Raw genomic sequence first — 12,230 nt, 5'->3', positions numbered from 1 at the left:
CTGATTGTATGTTTCTGATTGCTGATCAAATTTCTGCTTTGGTGATGTCCCCTTCCAGCGAGTCTCTATGTTGGGGGACAGGGTAGACAGCTGTATATCTGTCAATAATTGGCGCCATTCTTCTGCTGTAGTGGTTACTGTTGGGCTGTAGATCTGTTCTTAGTGATCTCTGCGATCTCTTGCAGGTCTGAAAGAATGTGAGTGTCGTTTATGCATAATTGGGGGACCCACTGCTCAGTCTGCTCCCTTTTTTCGAGCCAGGCAAGCAGTCTGCCACCCTATCCCCCAGCTCATATATTTTGTGTTGGGTGGCTTTGTGTTTGGCCCTGGCCATTTCTTTTACCAAGGCCTTATATTCCAGTTGTTTGATGTTTAACTTGTGCTTATTGGCCATATTTGGGGTCTGTGTATACTGTTTCACTCATATGGAGCTCCATCTCGAACTGTTATGTTCTGTCTCTCTGGTTTCTGGCGTGTCCGGCCTTGAGTACCAATACCTGGCACTTCAATACTGTTTTGAAGGTCTCCCATAATATTTGTGCCTACTCAACTGAGCCGACATTTTCCTTAAAATAGTTTTCCGTTTGTTGTATTAAGTTCTCTTTTATGTCTGGGATTTTAAGAAGCCAGGAATTTGTTAGTGTAGTTCTGTGGTGATATTGGTTAAGAGTGAGTATAGACCAGACTGAATCGAGGCGTCCGTGGATTAAAATGCCGCCATATATCCGTCATGCCCATGTTGTTGAGAAATTCTGATGGGAGTGAAGTGGTTCTGGTCAGTTGTCATGCCGGCTGTCGGTCCATACTGTCATCTGGTGTCATATTAAGATCTCCCCCTAGGATTAATGTTTCAACTGGCTATTCAAGAATGATCCTCCCCATGTCCGCTAGAACTGATCTGTAGAGCGGAGGTGGGCCATAGACCGACATGATGTTAACCGCTCGTCATTCCCAGCTGGCCTCCAGACCCGCAAATTTGCCCTGTGGGTCAGCCTGTGTTCGATGTATACTTAGTGCCAGGTTCTTACGAATCAGGGTGCCCGTGCGCCTAGAGCCAGAAGTGAATCCGGAGTGTATTGCTAGCTTATAGCCTCATCTATTCAATGCTTTGCAATTATTGCCCACCCAGTGTGTCTCTTGTAGTAAGACTATATCAGGGGCCTGTCTATTAAAATACTTTAACACTATAGCCCTTTTCAGTTTGTCCCCAAGTCCATTTACATTCCCTGTAAGGATTTTTAGATACATTTCAATGAGGTTTGCTGCCATTGTGTATCCAGGTGTGGTATATGTAAGGCGAGGAATATGTTATATATGTTGTCCTGCCGCCAAGGAAGGTTCCACTAGCCATCTCATATGGCGTTGGTTGGTGTGCCCCCTGTCTGACTTGTGGTAGTGATGTAGGCATATGTGTTGTATAGGTTCCAAGCTGTGTTCCAAGCTGGGCGTAGGTGCAGTGGTTAATGAAGGACAGGTGAGTCGGCCAATAATACAATTTGATATTGGGAAGGCTGATGCCTCTGTCGTACCAGTTCAAGGAAAGTTTACCAAGAGCGATACGGGGATTACCGTTCCACAATAGGTCCCTTTGGAGACTCTCTACTTCAATGAAATAGGATGCGGCGATCGGGTCCATGGCGTTCTGGGGGGCGTACAAGAACCGGGGCAAAGACATCATTTTAAAGAGGGTAGCCTTTCCTAACAGGGAGAGGGGGAGCTACTTCCATATATCAAAGTCCTTACGCAGCCTTAGCAAGGGGGGGCGAAGGTTGTGAGAGTAGCGGAGAGGAAAATACCCAGATACTCAAAACCTTCTGTACACGTCTGTATCGGACAGCCGCAAGGTGGGATCGGTGGTTCTCCTGCCACGACAAACAGGAGGGACTTGCTCCAGGTTATAGAGTAGCCGGAATATCTGCCAAAGATCGCAAGGATATCCAACACCACGGTCGGGGATCTTCTCAGAGAGGTAAGATAGAGAAGTATGTCATCGGCATAGAGGGAAATACGGTCCTCCCAATCCGGAGACCAACACATACCCCGAATCATCAGGTCTCCGCGAATCCAGGCTGCCAATGGTTCCAGCGCTAGGGAGTACAGGAGCGGGGAGAGAGGGCATCCCTGATGGGTTCCACTACCCAAGGTGAAGGCCGCTGACTTTTTGTTATTGATCACAACTTGGGCCATGGGTTGGGAATACAAAAGTTGCACCCAATTTATGTAGTTCGGGCCGAACCCCAGTCTCTCCAACACTGCCCACAAATATGGCCATTCGATGGTATCAAATGCCATAGCGGCGTCTAAAGAAACTGTGGCCGCCGCCTCCAAGATTGAAGCCGCCCTGCCCAGAACAATGCCGTGTTACGGTGAGGTATAAAGCTGGACTGATCCGGATGGACCAGGGTCTCAACCACAGTCAGAAGCCGATTCGCAAGGAGTTTAGCCAGAATCTTAGGCTCCGTATTCAGCAAGGAAATTGGCCTAGAGGTGGGCTATTTTTGAGTTTTTTTAAAGTTGAATTTGTATCCCTGAGAGGCGAACCCCAAAATTATGTTGCTCACCCTGGTCAAATGATCTATTAAGTCATCATCCGTCAGATAAATGTCATCTACATAGGACAATGCCTCTTCATTCATATTCGGAAGTAACTCTGTTCCCCTAGCTGGGAACAACCCAGGGCTATTCTGATACCCTTGGGGGAGTTGACAGAATTGACGCTGAGAGTGCTGTCAAATTTCTGCTTTCAGGTGCTATATTCTGGCAGAAAAACCATTTGACATATCTATTGTCGTTTTGTATTTTTCTGCACAATGATATTCATTAATGCGGCACTGTACAAATGTTTTAGTGCATGTGTTCAGATGTCTGTAGTCTAAAACGAAACAAATATGAATTATCTAGTTTCATTACAGGAAACAAAGGATTATTTATTGAAGAGGTGCAAATTTCAATTACAACCTTGTATTCAAGTTGATCTAAGATCTCTCTGACCTGTTTTTTTGCTTCTTGTTTTATTGGGTACTTACTGTCTCTGTGGAGTTGGAGTCGTTTTTACTGGGAATATTTGGTGAGGTGACTCCGTATCACACCCAACATGGTTGCGATATAATGCTGGAGTGAGTGCTACTGCCCACTCCTGCGCGTATGAATGTTTTAAGTATACTGAAACTATGTTGGAAAAAGCTAGTAAAATTACAGTTTCTCCCTTTGGCATGCCATAACAATTTCAGCCAAAAGGATGTCATATCCATAGGTCAGGTTCTCCCAAAAGAGACCTTTAATTTTTCTGGGTTTGTTATCCTCCATTTGGAGTCTTATTTCATGTAACCTATGTGGAACACTTACCCTCGTATCAGATGTCTCCACCGTGATGTATTCATTTAACTCTGCTGTCGCCAGAAATTCCATCAGGTTCTGCCGAGCTATTGTTACTTCTGCTGCGCTGTCTAGCATAGTCCAAACCCATTCGCCGTTTAGAATTTGAGTCCTCAGACCTGCTAATTTCTTCTTTTTAAATTGAGGTTTTGATTTTGATTTCTCTTCTTTTTTGGAAGTATAGTCTGAAGCGCTCTCCTTGTGTGTGTTCGGACCGTCCATCCCTCTCAGAGTTTTTTGATGAACCCTGAAAGGAACGAGAGGAACGTGTATCGGTATCCTGATACCTATCAGGTTTTTAATGTTATCATGATTCCTAAGGTTGTACCTCCTTTTGAAGGGCTCCTGTTGAGATCCACCCCTGGACTGTGACCTATTTTCTCTATTCTTTTGTTTTTTATTATTATTATCCCAGTTTTTCTTCGAAGTATCAGGTACTTGCTTGGTGTTATCTTTATCAGGACCATCCATGAGTTGAGGTTTTGTTGCTCTAGCTTTCAAACTATATCTACCTAATTCGGCCTAGGTATCTTCGATAAATTTAGGTAATCCACGCCCCTGTTGTAAAGGAGTGATATCCCTCATGCGTTGACGTATTGCTTCTGGTGCTGCCTCCCCTTTTTTGTTTGCTAATATAATAGTTGATACCTGGGCAAAATTGCCTAACAATTTCATCCCTAAGTTCAGAGCAGGTTCTGCTCCATACTCATTCTGGATTTGTCTTAACACATCTGGCATTACTGCTATTGAAGGGATACCATGAGTTCTGGTATTTATGGCAGCGAAAACTGTACCCCAAGCGGTACAATCCTCTATCTGGGGAGCTATCCCCATTGGCAAGAAAATTGTTTGCATTCTTTGTTTTTCTTGAGGGCTTGTTTGTGGAAACACTGCCTCTGTTATTTTTCGAGCTATCCAAAATGCCATTTGCTCACGTCTAGTGGGCATTTTACCCAAAACTGTTTAACTTTTGTGGAGTAATTTTAGTTGCAGACCCCTGAATTTGTCCTGCTGGTGTAGCCCTTGTTGGTTGAAGTGTGAGTGTTCTCATCACGAATTGTGTCAGGTTTCTGTAATGTTTTATTATTTCTTTATAAAGTGGATGTAAGTCTTCTACCGACATTGAGGAAATGTCTGGATGCCGCCTGTAAGCCGCTAGGACTGGCGTAGTTGCTCCATCTATTCCGTGCAGACCGAGTCTCACTTTTTCTTTAGTTTGTGGGAGAGCTCCTTTAAACCAGTTTATGTGCTCCTGGTAGGTGAGCGGAACTTCAATGTCCTAATACAGACAGTAATCATCTGGTGTTTCTTCTTCAGTATAAGAATGAAATGTATTTGAATGTGCATCTGCTAGTGGGAATATAACCCATGAATAGAATACCTCTGTTCTGTATGACTTGTGTGCCTCAATCACAAAATTAGCTGTCCCATCCCTCTAGCTGTGACTCCATATTCTGCTAGTTTAAAAGAAAGGGCAGTTCTGACATTTTCTGCAATATTTATTTCACCTTGTTCTCCCTCCCTTGCTTCAGTCGCACGTAGTGCTGGCGCAGCGGCGTCTTCGTCAGCCATTATTGAAAAAAGAGATAAGGTTTTATGCACAACAGGGAACTATTTGTCCTTCAAGCTTGATAACCCTACAGCCAATACATAGGATATGCCTACTCAGCTGTGGCGGATTGTTACCGTCCCACTCCAGACGTCTCTGGAAAATTGTGAGTAGGGGTCTCTGAGAATAGCACGACTGAACGGCTCAGTGTTGACCATTAAATAAGTACCAAACCAACGTTAGGCGCCATGTGTTGTTCCTATAAACCTATATGGAATCTGCTCGTTTAGACAACTTAAACTATGGGATTGGTATCCAGACTGATTCCAGATACCCCCACAGGATAAGTTAGTCTGTAGTCCTGCTAGCTCACAGTGCCCCCATGTAACCCTCTTGCCATGGAGTGAATAGTTTCTGGCAACTATCGAACATGACAACCCTGATTCCTCAGAATCGTGTGAACAGTACAGTACTTTTTGCTCAGTCACTTGTGCTCACTTTGTCTCAGAGAACAACACAGAATTGTCTGGGGGGACGTTTTCCAATAAGTATTTATTGAACCAGCGTCATTCAAATGTAAAATAGGTGTGCTGAAACAATCGTAAGACAGAAACGAATATAAATGATTGTCAGCACCAATAGAGTAAAAGGATGGTAGGTTCCTACCATAGTGCTAAAACAATTAATACAGGCAAGTATATAAAATACATGATAGTAATCAATGCGTACTCCTACAATGCCACCCTATCTAGATGTACCTAACATGTATGTAGTTGTAGATTTAAGAATTCCCCTAGAATAAAGCCAATCCCATAACCTGAAGTGAGAGACAGTAGGACCCCGTCTTGGTCTCGAGATGGGCACCCTGCGAGGGATGTCAGACCACTGCAAGCTGGAGTATCTGCGTGCAGGAACCTCAGCGTCTTGCATCAGTGTGTCAGCATGGAAGTCCTTTTTCTCCTCTCTCTGCCTCAGCAAAAATATGGTGTTTATATACCCAAAGTGGTACCCTACGGGGATCTACCTTGCTGTGTCATGTTGGACTAGGATGACAGAAGGAATGACCCTTATACATAGTTATTATGCAGGAGATGGCAGTCCTACTGTGATTATAAGAATCCTTGTGCATAATGAATGAGGCTAGTTTTCGGAGAAAACCCCACACTCTTTAGGCAGTTTCGTAACTAGGTAAAAGGTCAATACCAAGAGCCGTTATGTAGTGTAATGGCAGGGGAATTATAGGTGAAAGGTTTTTGTAACTACCTGTGCCTATATCGGGGTACAAGTATGAAACATAACACCCACTCCTCATTCGACTGGATGACATACAATGTAACCTTTATAAAGTAGTTAAAATCTGATAAACTGAGCTGAAGGAGACCTTTACAGCTGTCCAATCATGTTAACAATTATCTAATGCGTTTGGACATTTTGTAGGTTTTAATTTATGAATACAGCTTTCAGGATTCAGTCAAGTCAAACCCGTTCGATAGAAGAGGGCTTAGTAAGCGGCATAGAATTGCCTGCCGTGTGATTATGGTGAAACGAGAAAGGAATGCAACTCTTACCATGATTATTATAGGGCAGATTCTATTTTTCCATGGTGATGATGTTAGAAGGATCTTGTTTCCACAGAAAGTTGAGGCATTTGTAGTATTCATCAACTGCAGTACCAGTTGACAACTAATTTACCATTACAAAGCTTTATTGCTTGGGACTCACCAACAGACTGTTGGGAAATCTGACCAAGAACAGGCTTGTGATGGCTCAGTAGAGAGAAGAAATTTTAAAATTGTCAAATGATTATTCATTTTGAAGCAGGAAAACAAAAGAAGTTAAATTGTCAACTTCATTAAGACCAATATATTTCTAGTTTTAAATCGTCTACATGCACATTTGTGCTTTGGCCTAGTTGGCAAATGGCCTGTGTCACTTGAGAAACCAGTTCTGGCTTTGTAGTAAACAACATGGTGTGGTTTTGAGATGTTAGTTTGAGGTCTGCCACTATAAATATGTGTTTGTAACATGTGTCGCTGTAGATAGACATGCTGTGTATTCTCCTGCCCTCTAGGGCTCTGCATGGACCTTTACCATTTGTATTTCTTTGAAGAAGTCTCTAGATATTTCTTGACTCCTTGCTTAGCCCACAATGGGTCAGGACAAACATTTCCATCCCAGATGGGTATTTTTCTGCCATTGTAATCAGATGTTCGGCTTGAGCTCGGAGAGCTTTGCGTTATCTGCTCCTTTCAACTTCAGTCGTAAGATATCCAAATCCATTGTTGGAAGGATTCGATTCTGCAATACCAGTGACCCCGTCGCTGTGGTTCCTGGACAGGACTCTGATTATATTAAGAATGCCTGTTGGGGGGAGGGTGGTATGGAAAGTGGAAGAGATGCTTAAAAAAAAACATGGACTCTACTAAAGCTGTGGGTGGCATCCAGACTAAATCATGTATGTCTTCTTTTCACAAGCAGCAAGCAAGAATGGGAGCCAAATCTGCAGTAACTCTCCATAGACTGAGATACCAGCAAAAGCAAGCATTTTAAGCGGTGCACACTTCCAAAGCCTACAAAGATGTGGCTACTGCGGAAACAGCAGAGTCAAAGGTAGAGGTGGCTCAGATAGGGGTCCCACTACCAACAAACAGTAGCTCACCCTCCATCCCTTCTGATCACAACAAATCTGTCGGGGGAAGATTAAAGGTATACTTTCTGCAATGGGAGGAGATTACCTCGGACAATCGGGTGCTCTCAGTAGTGGACATAGGTACAGCTTAGAGTTTCATCCCACCAAAAATACCTCCTCATCAACATGCAATCTTTCAAGAACACTTGAGATTAAGCCAAGATAAAGTGTGGGTGTACTCAGCAAGGGTGTCATCAGACTTGTGCCCCCACACCAAAGGGTCAAGGGGTGTACTCCCAGTACTTCCTTATTCCAAAGAAGGACGGTACACTGCAGCCTATCTTAGACTTCCTGTTGGAGTACTTCAGAATGACCACCTTACAGAATGTCATTCAGCCGCTCTGTGCAGGAAGCCATGTAGCCACCCTCAAGGAAGCCTACTTCCACCTCCCCATACATCCGGTGCACTACCACAACCTATTCTTTGCCATAAGCGGACAGCACAGCCAGTTCAAAGTTCTGCCTTTCTGGATCACATTGGACCATGCATCTTCACCAAATGCTTAGCAGTGGTTGCATCACGTGTGCCCACATTTGGATGACTGGGTGATCAAGACCAGCAGCTGACAGCAATCCCTAGCACACACTCAGGCACTCACAAGCTACTGTTCACATTCAATGCAATTTCCAACCACTGTAAACTCAACATTTTTAGGTTTTGTTTTATACACTGTCAGGGAAAGCCAAACCAAGCCAATAAAAGGTGATGAAATTTCAAAAGCTGCTGCCTCTTTTTCAGACATTGTGCTCTGTTACTGTAAGGTAATGACACTGTGGGGGATGTTGACTTTATCTATAGCAATTGTACCTCATGCAAGAATATAAATGTGCCCACCTCAAGAGTATCTAGCAAGGCAATAGTCTCAAGCTGAGGATATCTAGGAATATCTTGTGTTGGTGTTGGTATCCAGCAAAGCCTGAAATAGTTGAAATACAGTAACTTGTTACTGGGCAGGCTATTCCTGGACCCTCAAATGTAAGTGGCTTTTGTTACTGATGCTTTGCTTATGGGCTGTGTAGCATTTTACACCCTAATTCGGGGGAAACAGTTGTAGTAAAGATGGACAACATGATAGCCCTATCAAGAAGCAGGATGTATGCGCCCCTGCTGTCGGCAACAGCACAAACAATCTGGCATTGGGGCCATTGACAACCACATTTGGCTCTTAGCGAAGCATCTTCTTGAGGTTGACAGTGACTTTGCAGACCTCTTAAGCAGGACATATCAAAAATTGCAAAAGAATCCCCGAGTAGTTCAAATGTATTTTCAAATATGAGACACACCCACAGTGGATCTGTGCACCACCGTTGAATGAGTAAAATGCCAAGGCTTTGCCTCCAGATACCCACAGTCCACGGGCAATACAGTATAATCGAATTGGTCAGAAATCTTTGCTTATGCTTCTCCACTATTACATCTGGTAACAGATGTAGTGAGGAAAATAAGGGAAATGTGCATGCCTCTCCTTCTGGTCACACCTACTTGGGCGGGACAGCTATGGTGTTCGAAGATACTGGAGTTGTCGATCCATCCTCACAAAACACTACTGAAGGCCAGACCTCCTGACTCAGCACTGGGGTCAGCGCAGAAATCCAAACCTCAGGGACATTAAGCTACCAACCTGGCCCCTGAGGTTTCGAATTTGATTGCCGTAAACTGTTAAAGGATTGTATTAAAATCCTGCTTGAAGCATACAAGCCCAATATGCAGCTTGATCTGCTGCAAGGTGGAAAAAGCTTGTTGACTACTGTTTAGTAAAACAGATTTCCGAGGCGCTTAATCCATCAGTCAAGATGTAATTTGTTAGTCACTGCAACTTGAAAAGTTGAGATTAGCGTACACCTCCAAACATCTACACTTGGCTGCAGTGGCAGCTTACATGTGGAATAGGGAACCCATGTCTCTTTAAAATTCCAGTTGTCAGCACTTTCATGGAGGGCCCCAAATGTGTAATTTCTCCATGCGATCCAACAGTCTTTTTTTACCTGCGATCTCTGTATAGTGTTCATAAGAATTATGGGGCCTCAGTTTTACCTCCTACACTCTTGTGAAATTACATTTCTATCATAGAAGGTTGTCTTCCTTGTTGCAATCACCTCTCTAAGAGAACGTGAGGTGCAAGAACTAAAAGTGGAGTAATCATGTATTCATGTACACAAGGATAGGGTTGTCTTCAGAACAAATGGCAACTTTTTTCCAAAGGTGGGTTTCCCTTTCCTCATAAACAAAACAATTGAGTTCCCCTTTTTCTTCCCATGTCCACAAACCGGTGCAGAAATGGTGTAACACAGACATGATGTCAAAAGGCCCCTAAGGTATTTCAAAGATAGAACACAATCAAAAACAAAGCAACTCTTTTTTTGTATTTACAAAACCTCACCGGGGAAACATCATGTTTAAGGGTGGCATTGCCAGATAGATTGTTATCTTGTACAGACATGCTGTGCTAAAGGGAAGAGTATACTGCATGTAGTACCTGGGCCCCCCAACGCTAGAAAGAATGAGGCTGATAGGTTCATCTTTGTATGGTCTCTTAATAGCAGACATCTGTAAAGCTGCTAGAGGGTCAACACCGGTTTACAAAACACTAATGTTTGGATATTCGAGCCTGTCAGAAGGCTTTAGTTGGACAGACTGTATTACAACCTTGTCCACACAATCATTCTTCTACCTACTACTAATGGGAGGCACTGCTTTCCAGTCTATGTACAGCACGTGTAGCTACAGTAACACATGCTACAAATGCAACATGTTCACTACAAACGCATGGTTACACGATAATTAAGATTTCCCTTTTATAAATCCCAGCATATAATAGTGCTTTTGAGCAAGACACCAGGAATGCCTGACTGTCACACGATGCATACAGTAGCAGTGCAGCTGTGCTTGTATATGTTCTCCTGCATGTTTTCTCTATATATGTGTGCTTATGTCTGTTCTGTATGCATGGCTGCTTATATGTATGTTTTCTGTGTGCGTGTTGTGTGTACTAGCATGTGTGTCCTCAGAAGCCTACGACTGTCTTGCGCTGTGTGCATTTCATCTTATGCTGTGCGCCTGGATGTTGATGAAGTATACAAAAGCCAAATCTTTTGTTTTTGTCATTACTTAACACTTGTTGATGGCAAATCAACAAAACATAAATTAGCTTCCTGACCATAACCACAATTTAAGTGTGTGGGCGTAGTTATCGACTAATGTTACATTTTACCGTGTTTGTATTGAATCCTAAAATGAGCTGTATGTTGGTAGAAGAATGGAACAAGCAACCTAGTTTCTCTTGAAAATCCTATTCTTGCATTTAATCCGTTCGTGCCAAAGGTTTAACAGGCTTTAATATTGTTGAGGTTAACTTTATATTTCGATTTGTTTAAATTTGAAACTTAAAAATTTGGCCTCTAGACATTCACCTGGTTGTATGCACATCAGCCTGTTCACCTTGAAACTGGAATCACATCCTGTCTTATGTACTGTTATTTTCTTTTTTTTAGAGGTATATTCAGGCTTTTGGCTGAGTACCAACTTGCGAATAAAGATAACCCTTCATTTCCAGGTGAGGTATCCAGTGTTGTTGATGGACACAATATTTAGGCATTGAATTCCAAACTCTTGTGCTTCTTCCTTATTCCTTATAATACAGGTGCAGCATGGCAATGGTTGTTTAGATTTATAAATAACAATGGAATTTGTGCTTTTTTTTTTATTGTTCTTTGAGAGTTTGCCTGTAGGCCCATAGGAATGCACGGGGAGTTATTCCTTATTAGCGATTAGCAATTAGCTAATCGCAAATAAGGAACATGTAGGAATCGCAATATTTATTGCAATTCCTACATGAATCCCGTTTTGCAAGTCCTTAATAGCGATTCGTTATGAATCGCTATTAGGGGCTCGCAAAACGGGAGAATAATGAATCAGGCTGTAAGTGCTATTAAATTTGCTCCAGCCACTGTGAACATTATACAGGGACATTAGGTAGGGGCCAACCCCCGAGACATCAGTGGGTACAACCTTTAGTATCACCTTAGTCACACCATCTCACGGTGGCCTCAGGTCAGTGTCCGATTTCAGTGCTGGCAGTAACATATCACATCTCATCCCATGATCTGGGTGTCCCACTCAACGGCTAACATTGTCCCTCCAGGCCGTCACAACCGGCGCCAAGGTTCTCTTCCAGTGCATTGTTATTTTTTGGGGTGGCCGGTCTATAAGCCTGCTCCCTGCCTTGTCCGCTTTAGGGCGAGGCATCAGGCCCAACAGGCATGTCTTGGGCACATTGATGCACTGCCTACCCGTGATGCATGTAGTACAGGTGCAGACATCAGTCCAGACGGGGCTCAGTGCCGTGCGCCACCAAGTCATGTGTTAAAAGTCTGCATGCTCTGCGCCACATCTAGGACATTCGTGGGGCACCATGCCAAACATCCTTTATAGATGTGTGTGGGGTTAGCTATGTGCAGTGGACATAGTTGAATTGTAACCGTTTCAGCTGTGCTTTCCTCAAGACCTACGGGATGTGACTTGGGATCTTATTCCAGTATGCATCGTCCAAGGCAATCTGTAGTTAATGACTCCATTTGCCTTTCAGACTGGAAAACACCAGGCCCACTGTTGGACTT

At 43.3% G+C, this 12,230-nt stretch overlaps 1 protein-coding gene across 3 annotated transcripts in view; it reads left to right on the top strand.

The window, feature by feature from the left end:
* The window catches only part of ORC2 (origin recognition complex subunit 2), a 334,428-nt gene that overhangs the window by 282,382 nt on the left and 39,816 nt on the right, over nucleotides 1-12,230 (top strand). For all 3 annotated transcript variants that reach the window (XM_078680185.1, XM_078680186.1, XM_078680187.1), the window contains one exon: nucleotides 11,106-11,167. In XM_078680185.1, coding sequence (XP_078536311.1) covers nucleotides 11,106-11,167 — 62 coding nt within the window. The remainder of the gene's footprint in view (nucleotides 1-11,105; nucleotides 11,168-12,230) is intronic.

This window comes from Lissotriton helveticus, chromosome 3_1 (assembly GCF_964261635.1).
Source record: "Lissotriton helveticus chromosome 3_1, aLisHel1.1, whole genome shotgun sequence".
Classification (NCBI taxonomy): domain Eukaryota; kingdom Metazoa; phylum Chordata; class Amphibia; order Caudata; family Salamandridae; genus Lissotriton; species Lissotriton helveticus.
The sequence above is the reverse complement of the archived record's forward strand: the minus strand, read 5'-3'. Positions and strand labels throughout refer to the sequence as shown.